This window comes from Rhineura floridana, chromosome 3, assembly GCF_030035675.1.
Source record: "Rhineura floridana isolate rRhiFlo1 chromosome 3, rRhiFlo1.hap2, whole genome shotgun sequence".
NCBI lineage: Eukaryota > Metazoa > Chordata > Lepidosauria > Squamata > Rhineuridae > Rhineura > Rhineura floridana.
Window position 1 is genome coordinate 11,241,365 of NC_084482.1, and position 18,925 is coordinate 11,260,289.

General features: G+C 46.8%; 1 protein-coding gene across 2 annotated transcripts in view; it reads left to right on the forward strand.

Moving 5' to 3' along the window:
- Positions 1-18,925, forward strand: part of SYN1 (synapsin I) — a 113,175-nt gene that overhangs the window by 91,607 nt on the left and 2,643 nt on the right. For both annotated transcript variants that reach the window (XM_061614447.1, XM_061614448.1), the window contains exons 6-12: positions 2,307-2,369; positions 4,222-4,364; positions 11,358-11,432; positions 12,589-12,691; positions 14,516-14,665; positions 16,453-16,516; positions 16,760-17,432. In XM_061614447.1, the coding sequence (XP_061470431.1) occupies positions 2,307-2,369; positions 4,222-4,364; positions 11,358-11,432; positions 12,589-12,691; positions 14,516-14,665; positions 16,453-16,516; positions 16,760-17,432 (1,271 nt within the window). The remainder of the gene's footprint in view (positions 1-2,306; positions 2,370-4,221; positions 4,365-11,357; positions 11,433-12,588; positions 12,692-14,515; positions 14,666-16,452; positions 16,517-16,759; positions 17,433-18,925) is intronic.

Here is an 18,925-nt window from a genome sequence, read left to right on the forward strand (position 1 = left end):
CAACAACAACTGGAGGGCCACAGATTCCCCCACTCCTGATTAAAGCGTGAACAATCCTAGTGCACATCTTAAGACACCAGTGCAGTGGTGCACCTAGAAAATTTTTGATCCTGGACTTAATGGACTTATGGGAGCCCTCTTTTAAACAGCTGTACTATAACTTCAGCTGTGGGGCACACTATTAAGATTTCTCTTTGCTCCTTGTCTCACTGCCATTATATGCTTTCCAGCTGCTTCTACATTCTTGATACGTTAGAGCAAAAACAAACAAAAAAGCAAGTTTGCCAGCTTTGGTTAAAAAAAGAAAAGACTGTGAGCACGTGTATTTTAAACTCATTGTAATAATAGCACCGGCATGACTACAGGAATGAAATGGAATTTGCTTCTGCTTCCCTAATACTAAACTACATTATTTGGGAATAGGCACCTTTTTGTGTTAGCAAAGAAATATATAAGGTAAAAAATAATAAAAACAAGCGTCTGTAACTATGTCCATGCTTGATTGGCCACCCCCTGACTATAAAATGTGTATTTTTAAAAAAATATGAGGAAAAAGATACTTGATGACCAGCAGCAGCCCCGATAGACCCTGGAATGCCAGCACAGGTGCTTTCATGGGGCCTGTTTGCTGCTGCCTCCATCATCTGGGGGGCCATTTGGGGGCTCAAGGTCCAGCCCTAGCTGCACACCTGTGCCTATGGAACATGCCAGGGAACCATATCTCAATTGGGGTTCCTTAGGTGAACACCCAAAGGTGCCTATATACTAAGGATAGAAACACACTCAATGTTCTGCTGGTTCCAGTGCATCGCCACCTCTCTCATATAAAAACAGGGGCACACAATGCTAGTCAAACCCCACCCCTTTTTACTATAAAACCTGGTGAGAGCAGCTTGAGTACTTTTAAAAAAATATTCAGTGATTTTGCATCTGATTGGCAGATCAACCTATTTCCCCTCCAGGTGTGGCTAATGGAAACCCTTTGATCTGGCTACTAGTGTGTTTACAGTCTCTGTCAGAGTATTATCTGCTCTGACTGTTAGTAGGTCCCCAGGGTAATTCCCATCACTTGATATTTGATACTGATATATCGCATAGGGACTGAAACTTGGACCTTCTGCATGCAAAGCATGTGCTGTACCACTAAGGGAGTTATGGCTCTTCCCCTATGTTTAAGGACACATGCCTGCAAGTCACAGATAACTGTGGTGGGAAAAGCCATATAAAAGAGCAAGTAACATTTTTGATGTATGTATGTATAGACAGAGGTGACCCTGAAAATATTTATCTGGTGGAGTGTTGCCTAACAATTTTTCTCTTAGTTGCAGCCGTTTTTGTTCATCTCTAGACAACTACCACATCAAGTATAACTCATGAGTGTGAAAAAGTCAATGAAGGATTAGTTTTGTATTACCTAACATTGTATTTTTTCAGTGGGATTAGTTCACACATTCAGGCTACAGTCCTATACCCACTTACCTGAGAGTTAGCCCCACTGAACTGAGTGGGATTTCTGAACAGACACTTATAGGATTGCACTGTCAGTTTGCCAGTTGTGGTGTTCAGAAATCAATGACATGCAATGATGCATAGACTGGAACTTACATTGTGCATTAAGTTCTGCTATCTTTCGTGCAAACAGTGCATACATTCATCCTTACTAAACTGCATTTTGTTGCATCTTCCTAGTTTTTATTGGAGGTCATTTTAATGAATTTTCACTAGGGATGGATCTGTAAATTTTGGTTCTTCCAGTTTCTCATTTTTCCAATCCTAAATTCAGTTCTCCACATTTCTGCACAATTTGCAGTTCTTTTTAAAACATCGTCATGAAAATTCTCCAGCATTTTAGTGAGAATTTATCCTAGTGAACACATTTTTGTATGCAATTTTGACTATTGTTCACATTTTTGCAAGCAATTTCTCCTAATGCATTTTTGTATGTTATATTCACTAATATATTCATCTTTATGCACACTTTTTCCGAATATATGTATTGTAGTAAACATTGGTTGGAGAACTGCACTACAAAATTCGGATCCATGCGAATTTTGAAGGATGGCTGTGATTTGGTTCTCATATTGTTTCAAAAGGTACAAATTTGAAAGATTCTGCTTTAAATGTGAACTGAATCGAATCTCTCCCCGTCCCTAATCACCTTGTCCTCTGTAATGTTTGCAGTCCCTTGTTTTGTGTCAACTTGTGGATTAACATTTGGCACTGAACAGTACTGAGCCCTGCAGACTGCTGCTGTGTGGCTAATTGCTCTGATGCCCACTCTTTTCTCTTTCCCCTTGTCTTTCCAGCTCACAACCTCCAAGTACCCGGTGGTGGTGAAGATGGGGCATGCTCATTCTGGAATGGGCAAGGTGAGTGCTATCATTTCTCCCCCAAGAGGTTGCCAGAGAGCAGCATAGTACGTTAAGAGGTCGTCCTGCCCTCTTGTGGAACACCCCAGTGTGCTGATGTTATCAGCTGCCCCATTCAGCCGCCCAAAGGGTTTTTTTTCCCTGGCCCTGGATGAATTAACTTTCCCCCACCCTGTTTATTTCAACAGCTTTTGGAGTCTGATGCTTCAGGCAGCAGCTTGTTCTGCCTATGGGACTGGGCCAGCTTTGCCTGGAATGCAAAGGCTATCACCCAGACAACGGAGCTGCTAAGCTCCTTCCCTGCACCTCTGCCAAAAGTGCAGGTCGCGGTGCTTTGTCTCCAAGATGTTTGCTTAGCAGAGGCAGGCACCTCTGGACTTTTGGCACTTCAGCTGCTTACCTAGTTTGCCTCTATGGTCCCCATCTGCTCTCCTTCCCAGTTCAGGAGGAGAAGGAGGAGGGAATGCAGTTGAGGGAAGTATCGGCTCTCCTCCCCCACCCCACCCCCATCAGCCTTCCCTCTTAGCAACAGATTGGTGCTTCTGTCGCTTTCTGAAGAACTCTGCTTTTTATTTATTTTTTTTAGGCTGGAAACAGATCAGTAGTTTTAAAGAAAGTTGAATCCTGTTTGAAAGAGGCATTGGCTTCCCATGGGCCCGCACCAGGGCCGGTTCCAAAGGGCGGCCAGGTTGGGCACTGGCCCGAGGGCCATGCAGCTCCAGGAGCCCCTGGGGGGGCCCTGAGGGGCCCTCCGCTCCCCTTCCACAATCCGTGGCATGAGTCATGCCGCAGATAGCAAGACAAGAGCTTCCGAGCCACCTGCTGCCGCCACCCGCCACCATCCCCCCGCTTCACCTACCTTTCTCTGCTGTTCTTTGCGGCTGCACGCACTGCGCACACAGGGTTGCCATCAATCAAGATGGTGGCCGAGGTTTCCGTAAGGGACTGAAGCCTCTGCTGCCATCTTGGTTGATGGCAGCAATGTGTGCATAGTGCGCGCAGCTGCAAACAACAGCAGAGAAAGGTAGGTGAAGCGGGGGGATGGTGGCAGGCGGTGGTGGGTGGCTTGGATGCCCAAGGACCCCGGCATTCCTGGAGCCTGCCCTGGCCCGCACACATACTTCTTTTGTCCCGTTGCCTCCTCTGGTCACGCAAGTTTCTAATACAGTGCCAAAGCCTGTTGGCCTGAGGCAGAAGTGGGACGAGCATGAAGACACACCATGATCAGTGATCCCCTTTTCAAACCACCTCCAGCTTAAACAAAACGAAAAGAAAAAGAGAACCTGTGTGTCTCTGATGGCCGTGGAGGCTGGCCCATTAGGGAAATGGGGCAGTGCCCCATCTACCTGAGTCTGCCCATAGCCAGCCCCCACCTGCCTGCCAGTCGAGGTGGTGGAACTACCTGCCAGCTTCCTCCTCCTTAGTCTGTCTTAGTCTCTCAGTGTTGCTCTTGCAGAACTCAGCAGGGAGGAAGAGGAGGACAAAACTAGAATGAGTTGGCTCTGCCTGTCATTCACTCTGGCTCCACCTACTGTTGGTCTCCCTGCCTTCCGCCCTACCAGTCCAATGGGCATTGGCCACCACTGGGTCGTTGGCTCAAAAGCCCCGTGCGCCCACTTCCACCTTGTGATTCCCACCAACTCTTCTGATGAAGGACTTGGAAGCTTGGGGAAAAGCGACCAAAAATAGCAGGCATGTGTAAAAAAGGGCATGTTTTTAAAGGGACAAAAGCCACAGGAGATTTTGCTGGCAGTTTCTTTGGGGTGGGGGTGGTGCAGTTGTGGCTGACCACAGCAGGGCTTTGCATTGGGGGCATTGAAAAAAGAGGAAGCTTCTGTGTGTTTGCTTGCAGGTCAAAGTGGAGAACCAATACGATTTCCAGGACATTGCCAGTGTGGTGGCCCTCACCAAAACCTATGCCACTTCAGAGCCCTTTATCGATGCCAAATACGATGTCCGTATCCAGAAGATTGGCAACAACTACAAGGCCTACATGTGAGCATGGGCTGGGCCCCCAATTGAGCACCTTGCTCTTTTCTTTGTGAGATGCAGGCTCTCTGCTTGAGGCTTCTTGGCCGTCTCTTTGCAATGCAGTGATTCTTCCCCTGCCACTTGAAGACCATCTCCTCCCTACGGTCCTTTCTCCCTACAGCTAAATGTCCCCTTCCAGAATACAGTGTCATATTTATTCATGTTATTTATTTCTTAACATTTCTATCCTGCCCTTCCTCCCAAAGGAGCCAAGGGCAGCGAACAATCAAGCAGTAAACCAATACAATTAAAATTAAGAACAAACATATTTAAAACATTTAAAACACAGCAATCACATACCCTCACAGCTAATAATTTGCCAGGAACAGTCTGTATGCAGCTGTGTTGATCCACATCAACATGTTCAGATCAGGGCTAAACTACTTCCTGTGTTAGCTATGTAGTTGTGCTTTTAAGTGAAGATTTATTTATTTTTGACATAAATTGCCAGTGTGGGGGCCCTGATCTGGATCAGGATCTCAGTGTGTGGTGTTGTTGGTGGGTAACCCTTTGCCTCCTGCTATTGTTCCAATCCAGATCAGTCCCTCCCACATTTGCAATTTGCATGGGGGAGGGGGAGAAAAGCTCCCATTGAAGTGAATGGGAGTTTTTTCCTGTGCATGTTACAGATGTGGGGAGGGGAGGCTGATCTGGGTCAGGACCACAGCAGGGAGTAAAGGGTTAGAGTCCCTATACTCCTCACCTTAGTGATTTGTGCAAAGAAACCCTTCACTTTAAAGGCACAGCTATGTAGCTAATGTCAAGCATAGCTTGGCCTTCAGTTCCTAAAAGGTAAGACCTAAGCACGGCCTAGCCTTATCTGAGTATGATTTGAAGCACATTTGTGGTCACATTTTAAATGTGTGTTTCCTTATCTCTGGCCTTCAGCTGAGGGATTTTTTTAATAAGCAAAATTCAGCTTGAGAGCTTTCACATAAACACTTCATCATGGTAGTCAGTCTTCAACTATTTGTAATGCTTCAAAAAGATTCTTTAATCTTTATCTTGTTTAGTCTTGAAGGTGCAAGATAAGACTTCTAGTTCTTTTTCCTGCAACAGACTAGCATGGCTACCCCTCTGGAATTTTTTTTAAAATCAGGGATGGGGAACTTACGACCCTCCAGACATTGTTGGACTGCAACTCCCATCAGCCCTGAGTATTGGCCACACTGGCTGGGACTGATGGGAGTAGGAGTCAGATAACATCTGGAGGACCCCTCGCTGGGTCACCTTGTAGTGGTGAGTGGGCTTGTGTGTTCCAATGAACCCTGTGAGCGATGCTGTCGGGAGTCATGTACTCCCAGCAGGGTCACCCATGGCGGTAAGGTCAAGGGAGAGGAACCAGACAAAGAACGGTCCAAGGAAGTCCTCAATGGCAGAACAGGCAGAGGATAACAATGTGTACGTTAAAATGGCTGTGAAGGCAGATGAAGGCTGCAGCAGATAAAAGACTTCCAGTCGTCCTGGTATCCATGCCATTGGATCAAAGCCTTTTTCTGTCAAGATTGTGTATTGATCGTCGTGCGCCGATCTCCCCACATAAAACAAATTCACGCACAGGCGTCTTCCAAGCAAACCAAACCAAACCAAATGTCGCATGGCGATTGGCGAATGGCGACGGGGGCAGGACTGTGAAATCTGGAAGCCCCTGTCATGGACCGGCACATGGGCAGTGGATACAGACTCAGTCGTCCTGGCTCAAGGACCAAGGCAGTTGAGAAGTTCGGCAGCTGTATCCATGACTGAGCAGTCCTATTCAGGATCCACTCTGCTCACCCGTATGGGGAGGGGGCTAGAAAAGGTGCTCTAAACATAGTCTGCCTCATCTCTCTCCCTGACTGGATTACCGCGTCCAGTAGGGTCACCACTTAGTGGTCGCAAAAGACAACTGAATTTTGGAACATGGAATATACGGACATTGCTGGACAATACAGATAGTGAACGTCCTGAACGCAGGACTGCCATCATCACGAGGGAGTTGAGAAGTTTTAATATTGACCTAGCAGCACTCCAAGAAACTCAAAGAGCAGGAGAAGGACAATTGAAGGAAGAAAAAGGTGGTTATACCTTCTTCTGGAAAGGACTGCCTGAACAAGAACGACAAATACATAGAGTAGGCTTTGCTATTAACAATAATCTTGTGAAGCTCTTGTCAGAAGTTCCTATTGGCATTCAACTCTCCAGTTAAAACTTGCCAAAAACCAGCAGACAACTATTGTAAGTGCTTATGCACCAACATTAGATGCTGATGAAGACATCAAGGAAAAATTCTATAACCAGCTGGACACCATCTTATCAGAGATACCTAAGGAGGATAAAATTATCCTCTTGGGTGATTTCAATGCAAGAGTTGGGCGTGATTTTGATTTATGGCCAGAAACCATTGAGAAAGAGGGAGTTGGCAATAGCAACCTGAATGGCATTCCACTTCTGACTAAATGTGCAGAGCATAATCTTGTTATTACAAACACACTCTTTCATCAGAAAAATAAATTTAAAACATCATGGAAGCAAAACAAAACACTGGCATCTCCTGGATTACGTAATTGTCCGTGTCAGAGATCGTCGTGATGTACTCCTCACTAGGGCCATGACGAGTGCTGATGACTGCTGGACAGATCACTGATTAATTCGATCCACTATGGCCATTAATATTGTTCCTCAACGTAGGCTCCAGGGAAGAAAACCAAGGCGTAAAATGAACATCCATGCTCTTCAAGATCCTATTAAGCGAGCCTGCTTTCAAACAACTCTTAAGAAACATCTACCGACGGAACTCCCTGAAAATGTTGATGAGCACTGGATTAAACTGAAGACATCCATTATTGCAGCATGTGAACAAACTATTGGATACCAAACTAGGAAACATCAGGATTGGTTTGATGAGAATGATAGTGAGATATCATTGACAAGAAAAGGAAAGCCTTCCAGATATGGCAGAAAGACATTAACTGTGCTGCTAAGAAAAAAATTATGCCAGTGCAAAGGCTGAGGTCCAAAGAAGAACTAGAGAACTTAAGAACACCTGGTGGAGAAAGAAAGCTCAAGAAATCCAGCACTTTGCAGATGCTCACGATGCATGGGGCCTTTTTAATGCCACAAAGGCCATCTGTGGACCAACAAATTATGGTACAAATCCCTTATGTTCAATGGATGGTAGCAAACTTCTTAAGGATAAAGAGTTTATTACACTGCGCTGGAAAAAGCATTACCACGAACTTGTTAATCGTAACTCTGTTGTGGCTGATGAGGTCTTGCAAATTCCACAACAACAACAGACTAGAGATGAGCTTTCAGTATCCCCTAATTTGGATGAAGTCAGTAAAGCCATCAATCAAATGAAGAACAACAAAGCTAGTGGACCTGATGAGATTCCTGCTGAAGTCTTTAAAGAAGGTGGGCCTGAATTTACACAACAACTTCATAAGCTCATCGAAAAAATCTGGATGAGGGAGAAGATCCTGGAAGACTTTAGGACTGCCATAATTATCACCCTTTTTAAGAAGGGTGATAGAACAGATTGTGGGAACTATCGAGGTATCTCTCTTCTTGCTGCTGCAGGTAAAATCCTTGCAAGGATCCTCGCAAATTGCCTCCTGCTGTTCTCAGAGGATGTCCTCCCCGAATCTCAAAATGGTTTCTGCCCTTCTAGGGGGACAGTGGACATGATCTTCACTGCATGACAGCTTCAAGAAAAATGCCGGGAGCAGAATCGATCTTTATATGTGGCGTTTATTGATCTGACTAAGGCCTTTGACACTGAATTGATCTGCTCTTTGGACCATCCTTCTGAAAACTGGATGCCCTGATAAATTTGTGAATATTTTGCGACTCCTTCATGATAATGTGACAGTAACAATTTTTGACAACAATGGCTTTCAGAGCGATCCATTCCGAGTTGGATCAGGCGTAAAACAGGGATGCGTCATTGCTCGTACCTTATTTGCTATCTTCATTGCTATGATTCTACACCTTATTGAGGGGAAACTTCCTACTGGTGTGGAAATCATATATCGAACAGATGGAAAGTTTTTTAATCTCAGTAGGCTGAAAGCAATAAGTAAGGTAATGTCAACCTCTGTTGTAGAACTTCAATATGCCGATGATAATGTAGTCTCTGCACATTCAGAGAAAGATCTTCAAACTATCCTAAATGTCTTCGCAGAAGCATATGGAAAGCTTGGGCTCTCACTTAATATTAAAAAACCCAAAGTGCTTCATCAACAGGTGCGAACTAGTCCCTGTAGCACCATCGATCCAGCTTAATGGTGTGATGTTGGAGAACGCTGATCACTTCCCCTATCTCGGCAGCCATCTCTCTGTAAAAGCTGACATCGATGCTGAAATTCAACATCGTCTGAGCTCTGCAAGTGCCGCATTCTCCCGAATGAAGCATAGAGTGTTCGAGGATCGGGATATTCGCAAGGAGACCAAAATGCTTATTTACAAAGCCATTGTACTACCAACCTTACTGTACGCCTGTGAAACATGGACCATTTATATACGCCACTCCCAACTTCTTGAAAGATTTCACCAACACTGCCTAACAAAAAATTCTGCAAATTACAGTAGGGCCCCGCTTTACGGTGCTTCGCTTCATGGCGCTTCACTAATACAGCAGCTCAATTAGATACAATTAGACTAAAGCCCCACTCATGCGGCGCTTGTTCCGCTTTAATGGCGGATTTTGGGCGTTGCGCGCCATTCTATTTAATATTCTGCTTTTCAGCAGGGGTCCAGAATGTAACCCGTTGTATTAGTGGGGCCCTACTGTACTTGGGAAGACGGACGGAGTAATGTTAGCGTTTTGGAAGAAGCAAAGACTACCAATGTTGAAACAATGATCCTTCAACATCAACTTTGCTGTACCAGCCATGTTGTTCAAATGCCTAATCACCGTCTTCCAAAGCAGCTACTTTACTGCCAATTTGAGGATGGAAAACGGAACATCGGTGGACAGCAAAAGAGGTTTATAGATGTACTTAAAGTGAATCTAAAAAAATGTAACATGAACATCGACAGCTGGGAAGTCTTGGCCCATGAACGTCCCAAATGGAGGTCAGCTGTTATCAAAGGTGCTGTGGACAAAGGTGCAAACGGGACAAACGAGCTAAGTGGAAAGCACGTCAAGCAAATCCTCATCATGACCATCTTCCATCTGGAAACCTATGTCCTCACTGTGGGAGGCTGTGTGGATCCAGAATTGGCCTCCACAGTCACTTACAGACCTACTGTCAAAGATCTTATCTTGGAAGACAATCTTACTTGGCCACGAGTCATCGCCAATGAATGAATGGAGGGCCACAGATCCCCCACCCTTGCTGTAAACCCTAGTGCTGAGCCTAAATAGCTGGGTGGTGGTGTAAGGAGACTTTTTTTAAGACAGGTTTTTATTGTCTCTGTGCAAGCAAAAAGTGCCTCCATATAAATGTCACGCTTGAGCCCTGCATGTTTTTCCTAAGCTCTTCTCCTTGAGCTCCAAGATCTGTTTTCAGCTGTCTTTGAAAGTTGGCCATTCATGAAGAATAGCACATAAATGTTGCCACTCTTTTTTTAAAAACAGGCCTAGTTTCTGTTCTCTTCACAGAACCCTGACATGTATAAATTGAATGAGTGACATCACTTTATCTGCATGCTAGGAGAAGCGTCACCTGTCCAGTTTCTCTGTGTCAGGCTGTCATTAGAGGCACAAGAGCAGGACTAGCAAGAGGTGACAACCATGATGCTGCTGATGTGCTTCATAAACCTACTTTGTCCCTTCTTTGTCTCTATTCGCCTGCATCCCTGACCCCCAATGGCTTTCACTCTGGATTACAGGTGCATTGATAAAATGCTTTACATTGCCAGTAGAAGTCTCCTGGGCAGGGTGACCAGATGCAAAGAGCGACAGGGCTCCTGCACCCTTTGATTGTTTCATGGGAGAGGGAATTTCGGCAGGTGCAGGTTGTCACGCAGGGGTGCAAGTGCTGTTCTACATAACAGACACAAGAGCCTAATCCTCCTTCACATCTGGTCTTTTTTCAGATCCTTGAGTGTTCTGAGAGGTTTGGATAATATCCTTGGGATACTCCCTGATTCCTGAAGCATTGCAGTCCAGGATGAATCCTCCACCCATTTTGCTTAGTTTCCCCTCGGGTACGTGTGGGGAACTTTTGGCCCTCCAGATGTTGAACTACAACACTCATCATCCTTAGCAAGCATGGCCAAGGGCCAGGGATGATGAGAGTTGCCATTCAGAAGCATCTGGAGGACCAAAGGTTCCCCACACCTGCCTTAGTGGATCTCTCTCATCTCTTTGCTAGCAAAGAAATCCTTGCTTTGCTATTTGCTCCTACAGGAGACAGTGATGGCCACCAACTTGGATGGATTTAAAAGTGGATTAGACAAATTAATGGAGGATAAGGCTATCTGTGGCTGCTAGCCATGAGACCTGTGTACTCTGCTTCCACAGTTGGAGGCATATGCTTCTGAATACCAGTTGCTGGAAACGGCAGGAGGGGAGAATATTCTTGCACTCAGGTTCTACTTGCAGGCTTCCCACAGGCATCTGATTGGCCATTATGAGAACAAGATGCTGGACTAGATGGGCCACTGGCCTTGTCCAGCAGGGCTCTAATTATGTTATTCCTTGGACACTCTCAGGCTCCCTCTTCTATCTGGTCTTTTTAAAAAAACTTAAAGTTATCATACAGTACAAACAAAAGCAACCAAACAGTTAACCCTATAAGGGTGCACAGGAATACTATCACCACTTTCTATAGTGTACACACACAATGCAGGAGGTCCATCCATCACGTGTCCCAAATTGATGGAGGTGCTGTCGGGCATTCTTCCTTACTCCAGAGGTTAAGAAACAATACCATTTCTCCCCCTGTCTTGTCCCTTTGACTCCCTCCTGCTGTCAGGTCTTTTCCTGCAACCCTCCCAACACTTACCGTGCCTTCTCTTCCATGGCAGGAGAACCTCTGTTTCGGGAAACTGGAAGACCAACACAGGCTCTGCCATGCTGGAGCAAATAGCCATGTCAGACAGGTGAGTGGCAAGGGGAGGGGAGTAAGGGTGAAAATGGCTGGTGAGGGCGGATGGATTACATCCAGGTGCCTGACAAAGAGGAGGGTCTCTATGTCTTCTTTTCTGCTCATGCTTTAAAACAGCAATTTCCAACGTGGGCGGTAGCGCCCCCTGGGGGGCATTACAGGGCATTACAGCATTTCAGGGGGGCATTGGCGTGACTACAAACTTTAGGGGGGGTTGGGTTCATTTGGGGAGTGTTGACATTTGGCAGTCTGATGCGACAGTTGAAGCATTTAAATTTAATTTTATTTAATACACAAATCATTAATTTTTAAACTGTTTTGTCCCCAGTTAGAATGTATTTAATAGTCTCAATTCATGGAAATAACACTATAAATAGTGTGTGGTCTTTAGTAAAGAAATTCTGAATAGCGGCCAGTGTCATATCAAGGAATGGGGATATTAGCCACACCCCGGCACTAGGTAATGTTCCGATGCTGTCTTGAGGGATGTTGGAACCAATCACGAGAGAGTGTTTGATAAGCTGGGTGTATTGGTGGAGGGCGCATTCTTCCAACGGATGAGTGCCGTGTGCAAATGGGTGACACAGACAGTCAGATATTCGCTGGTTTTCTTCAGGAATGGGACACACTCGCTACCCATTGTTTCTGTGATGTTTAAATGAACTTGTTTAACGTAACAATGCTGGTAAACTGAATGACTTTGTTGTTAAGTAACACAGTGTATTCTATTGGTTCACACTGTGTGGACTTCCAGATATTGTGAAGTTAGCCAAAACTCATCAAGCTCAAGGGCACACTAGTATAATAAATCTCATTTTATTTACTTTTCTATATCTATGTAAGTATATTAATAAATCATACTAAGAATTCAATGTGTAATCTAAGTGCAATAAAAAGGCATGATAAAAATGATCAGTAATAATAATTGAAAATACCTTTTATGCATTACTCATATTTTAAGGGAAGAATAGGAAGCATTGCCATATACTTAATCTGAGGGGGGCACAAAAAGATTTGCAAAGGGGCGTTGGGTCGAAAAAGGTTGGGTAACACTGCTTTAAAAAGTCTGAGACATTTGGAGGCATCCGTATTATGTGATGATCATCATTGCTACTCTGTTCTCCCCCCCTCACCCTCCGCTCCCCTGGCAGGTACAAACTATGGGTGGATACCTGTTCAGAAATCTTTGGTGGCTTGGACATCTGTGCTGTGGAGGCTCTGCACGGCAAGGACGGGCGTGACCACATCATTGAGGTGAGGTGCTGGGTGCATGGGTGTCTTCCTGCGCACACGGGCACATGGCTCTGTCCTCCACTTTCCTTAAATGCCATTCTGGGTGCCCAGAATCTTGATGGTTCCCCCGAGGGGAGGGGAGGTCAGCAGGTATGCTTAAGGACTGGCTTACAGATTCTTTTTAAAATTAAGCCTGTCAGTTAATTGAAGACTTTTTAGTAAGTAATCTGCTTTTTAACCTGTTAGTTAACCAGTGTAAATCAGTGACAAATCCTTAGTGTAGGTACCTTTTCAGGGAGCCCAGACGGCATTGTGGGTAGGCTGTCTCAGACTAGAAAAAGCTTGCTCCAAATTGCTGCTCAGCTGGTGGCATCAGGATTCAGGCCTGTCACTTTTTCTCAGGCTAACCTACATCACATGGCTGTTGTGAAGATAAAATAGGGTAGCTTCATGCACTGTGCCTTGAGCTCATTAGACCAGTCCTTCCAAACCTTTGGGTCTCCAGATGCTGCTGGACTACAGTTCCCATCATTCCTGACCATTGGCTATGCTGGCTGGGGCTGATGGGAGCTATAGTCCATCAACGTCTGGGGACCAAAAGGCTGGGAAAATTTGCGTTAGATAATGGGTGGGATGACAATGAAGTGAATAAAACACGTTTTTGAGATATTAACTGCTTGCAGCTTGATAAAGAAAACCGACCACTCATTCTTAGAAGACCCTTTTTTCTTCATGCGCTATTGCAGTAACACACCAGAATAAAAATAGCCCTCCATAGACAAAGAAATCCTTCACAGCTCTCCACAATTTTACTTTATATTTTCAAATAAAAGCTTTAGCTGTTTAATCTACTCATTAAACCCAGTGAAGATGGCAGACCCTGTTTTTTGTGCTGGTCCTGGGATAGCTCTGACCTATGCTGAGATTGCAACTCAACACGTCCTGGAAACCTCTGTGTGTGTCTTTTGATGTACATTGGGAAAACATGCTCAGTTGCCCAATCCATTGCCAGCATTCTGCCCTTGTACCTGCATCCATCTTTTAGGAAACTGTGACGTGTCACTCTGCCCATGTTGCTTTTTCTGCTGTCTTCAGATATGCATGTGGATGCCCACTTGTGCCCTCTAAATTTGACAAGGGAAGAAGAGCTCCTCTTCAAAGTCCGCAGGGCCAAAGTGGCTTCCATCCAACTGCTTCTTGGCTCCGTGTATCAGCTTGCATTTTTGAGTCACCACCCATTGCCCCATGCGGTTTTGTTAATGCTGCTGCTTAGCACTGATATACAAAGCACGCATATTTTCTCAGTAATCCTTTCAGCAAATATCCTGTAATGTAGCTTATCAGGTCTTGATCACCGTGCTGCAGATCTGGAGCAGGTGGGCAGGTAGGTGGTGAGGTCACCTTGTGAGGTCAGGGAAGACTTGAGATTTGAACTGGCGACTTCCTGGTCTTCAGAACAGTCTCTTTGCTACTGTGCTACACTAAGTCTTGGTACGTTTGACGTCCCTCGTTTCTTATTTCCTGATCATCTTCATCTCCACGTTTCACTTTCAGCCTTAGAAAACCCAGATGTTTACTTGCTGGGTGTAGTTTATGAAATTCATTTAAAACAGTGTGTGTGTCCCTCCAGATGTTATCTGATTCCTACTCCCATCAGCCCTGACCACCATGGCCAGTGGTCAGGGATGGTGAGAGTTGTAGTCCTGCAATGTCTGGAGGACCGCAGGCTTCCCATCGCTGATTTTTGTTTTTAAACCCACGTGCTTCTCCACTTAAGCACTCAGAGCACATCACCTGGTGCTAGAAAAGGGGCTCACCCCCTGCTTGTTCTCTTCCTTCCCCTAGGTAGTGGGATCATCCATGCCGTTGATTGGAGATCACCAGGATGAAGACAAGCATCTGATTGTAGAGCTGGTGCTGGCCCGCATGGCCCAGGCCATCCCTCGCACACCAGTGCCCTCGCCTGTGCGTTCTGCCTCGGGACAACATGCCCAGGTATTGCACCCTCCTTTCTCCCTTAAGCCCCCTGAAAGGAGACTTCTACAGCGCAATCCCTATGCATGGTCTAGTCAGAAGAAAGTCTCACTGACTTCCACAGGGCTTGCTCTCAGATAAGCAGATGTTGGGATGATAGCTTTAACCTCATAATCACAGCTGTGGATGTATACAGAATGATTATCCGTGGCTTCCTTGAGACTGAAGGAGAAGAGCCACAGGCAGAGAGATGGAGGAATGTGCACATGCTGGTGTGGTATGGGAGCAGCCATGGTGGTTGTGATGGCAGTGGCTACAGTAGGGCAGGTGTGGGGAACCTTCAGCCCTCTAGATGTTGCTGAACTGCAACTCCCATCATCTCTGGCCATTGGCCATGATTGCAGCGGCTGATGGGAGTTGTAGTTTCGCAGCATTCTGGAGGGCCAAAGGTTCCCCACACCTGTGTTAGGTCTCTGGTCGGAGTTATGACTCCATGGAACAGCCACGTACATTTCCTGGGTCAGTGCTAGCAAGGATGTAGTTAAAGGTTAGTGGGTCAGGGAGATGTGGAGTTCAGCATGGGAGGCCCTGAAGGCTCACTGCCAACCAGAGCTGACGTTCAGGAGCTGCCCTGCTGGATCAGACTGAGGGTCCATCTAGCCCAGCATCCTGATTCCAACTGTGGACAGTGAGATGCCTCCAGGGAGCTTACAAGCGACAACCCTCCCCTAATATATGCTCCCAGTATTTGAGAGTTAACAGCTGCCTGTGAAGGGATGATAGCTGGTTGCTCCTGGCAGATTTGTTTGCCCTTTTAAAGCCATCTCAGCTAGTCATTGTCCCCACAATGAGCGATGGAGAGAATTCCAGAAGTTAAGATACGTTGTGACTGTAGAACAGGGGTAGGCAGCATGGTGCTTTTCAGTTGTTGACGGATTCCCAGCTCCTGTGAGCCTCAGCCATCATGGCCAGTGGTTAGGGGATGATGGGAGTCGGGCCCAGCAACCTCTGTAGGGCACCAGGTTGGCTACCCTTACTGTAGAAGTGCTTCCTTTTGCCTGTCCTGAATCCACTGCCAAGACAATCTCCTTGGGTGCCTCATGTTCTGGTATTATGAGAGATGGGGAAAACTCTCTCCCCTGTTTCTTTGCTGTTTGTGATCAGCAGATAAATGTGTTGCCTTGACTCAGCCTTCTCCAACCTGGTGCCCTCCAGAGGTTGCCAGTATGGCCAGCGTCCAGGGGTTATGCGGAGGTGTTAGTCTAACTCCCAACACCCACTGAGGGAGGGTGCTATTTTGGGAAAGGCTGATCTGACTCAACAGAAGAATATCTTATATTTAATGAAAGCAAGACACTTGACCTTTTCCCAAATTTTGGGAAATTGCATGTTTTATTCAACTTGCCAATGAGACCCAGTGGAGAAGTGTACCCTATCTGCTAATTTCTTAGAGGACGTGTCTTAAATTTCGGTGCGCTGGAATGGGTGGACATCACCAGGTGGTGCTGAAGGGAAGGGTTTACAGCAGGGATGGGGGAGCCTGTGGCACCCTCAGATGTTGCTGGGCTACCCCTCCTCTCATCCCTGGCCATTGGCCACCATGTGAGCTGGGACTGATGGGAGTTGGAATCCATCAGCATCTGGAGGGCCACAGGCTCCCCAGCCCTACTTTAGGGGGAATGAGGCTGCCGGAGAGGTGATGGTTGGTGAAGGGTGGCAGAGGGTTGGGGAAATGTTGCACCAAGGGTAGAGAGGGATGGGAATGAGGTTCTCTCCGGGTTAAGCTTTTGCTTTTGTTCTGTCCTCAGACTCAGCCAGCTCAAGCTGGGCAGCGACAAGCCCCTCCAGCCCAGCAGAGACCCCCGCCCCAGGGTAAGTACCAGACTTCAAGCAGGCCAGGTCAGAGGGGATGCCTTTTGGGGAAAACTGGAGCCTGTGAGCCAGCATAGGAGGGCTCACTAAGTGTGCCCTTTTGTGAAGTGCAGGCTGGAGAGGCTCACAAGCAGTTTTCCTGTGGGGATCAGGGTTGAAAGTTCAGTGGGCCAAGTGGGAATAGAATGCCCATTTCAGTCATGATGGTTTCTCTCTCTCCTCTCTCTCCATTCTGTCTACCAGGAGGTCCGCAGCAGCCACTGCCCAGCTCCCAGCGCCCTCCTTCTCAACAGCGCCCCCCTCCCCAAGGCCAGCAGCTCTCCGGCCTCTCCCCGCAGCTAGGTGGTCCCCAAACGGGCCAGCGCCTGCCAAGCCCCACCACCCACCAGCCCCCTCCACAGGCGCAGCAGCGTCCTGCAGGGCAACGCCAGCCAGGGCCAGGTGCTCAGCAGTCTCATCAGCAGGGCCCGCCGTCTGCTCCACAGTCCCCGCAGCCTCAGAGGGGGCCTAGCCCCGGGGGCGGGGGACAGCACCAGTGGCCACAAGGGTCTCCTCAGCAGCAGCGGCCTGCAGGAGCAGGCCCGCCCAAGGCAGCCTCTGGGGGCCCACCGGGACAACAGCAGCAGCAGCCGCCGCCGCAGCAGCAGCAGCAGCGCCCTCCAGCGGCGGGAGGCCAACCACGGCAACATCCACGTCAGGGCAGTCAGGGGGGCCTGCCTCAGCAGCGCCCTCCAGGGGCGGGAGCACAGCAACAGCGCCCGGCGCCACCCACAACCCAACAGCCAAGGCCCAGCACTCAGGGTCAGGGCCCCGGGGGCCCTGGGCAACGAGGCAGCCGCCCTCCACCAAGCCAAGGAAAGCCTCAAGTGGCCCAGAAACCCAGCCAGGACCTGCCTCCTCCCCAGCCCCAGCTGAAGTAAGCGTTGGACTCTTGGGCTCTTTGGGAAGGGAGTGGGGTTGAAGGAGACTCTAGTACTTGGCACAGTCAAGTGTTCCCAGCTTAGGAAGGGGCATATAGTAACTTGGCAGTGCTGGATGCCCTTCGCAGCCATTTTAGGGAGCTTTTAGGGAATAGAGCTGTATGCACTTTGGCCCCACTGGCCCCCTTCATACAAATTCAGAATGAGCTATGCAAAATAAGTGTATTTGCATATGGCTGTTTTGCATAATAATTTCTGCTTTTGCCCACTTACCAATGAATTAGGAATTACTGGGCTAGGACTGTGGTAACAGAGGGGGGTGGGGGGTGGAGGGAGGGAGGAAATTGCATAGCGATAAGAGAGGATGGGGGGAAGGGAATTAAAACTCATTTGCCCACCAGAAGCCCTTCCCAGCTACCCTTTGATTTTTTTTAAGGCTCCATCACTCCTGGGCAGCATTTTCCCAAGATGTTTTGTAGTCAGTGAGGGCAATGAGGGCAAGAAAGTTAGGGATGAAAAACAATAACCACAACAACCCCTAAAACAAAACTGCATCACTAGATTTTGCACACCCATGTGGTCATGCTACAAATACAGGCAGTCCATGACCTATGCTTTTAGAACAAGACTGGTTTTGATTTATTAAAAATGCAACATTTCAGAATTCAAATTGGAAATCTTGAATTTCAGATTTTGCTTTTGAAAATCAACTTTAAAAAGTAAAATATATAGCGGAAACCTTATCGATGGCCTTTGAAGCTGCAGTATTAGCATTAGGGCTAAGCCAAAAGGTGCATTTCACGAACGTTTGTGCTATCTGTGAAAAGATCCTTCCAATGTGGGGGTGGGGAAGGATCAACAGAAGTAAAATTGTCCATTCAAAGTGAGGGCAGGAAGTATTATCCTCACTCTGAATTGGCTTTGTGATGACATCAAATAGCTAAATCTGATTGGCTGTGTGATATCATTACATAATCAGGCTGATTTTATGATCCCAGATTGGCTGGGATCACTAAAGATATTTTTTTAAAAAAATGGAGGACAGCAGACAGATGCAAAAAAGTGAATGTTTGAGGTTTTAGGGAACATTTCTCCTCCCGGGAGGGGCCCTGGTCTTCATACTGAAAATGTTCATTTGCCAATATTTGGTGCAGCCCTCGTAAGCATCAATTTAACAAAATCAGCATGCCTTGGGGCTTCTTCCCATACATTCCATCCCTAATTGGAAATGCTGAAAAGAACTTGAATGGGAGAATAATATTATCTGAATTAGAAGAATTTGCCTGAGAATTTTCCTCCCCAAATGCTGTCTGCTGTGGAAGAGCGCTCAAGCATGTTTTGTTGCTGCAGGTCAATTCCCTGCTCTCTGCTTCCCCCTGCTGGACATGCCATCTTTGCAGTTTTACATTAGAGGGTGAAGCTGGGTGGGTGAACTGCATTTTCTACCCTCACTTGTCTTGCCCACCCCCTTTACGGCTCTATGCTTGCT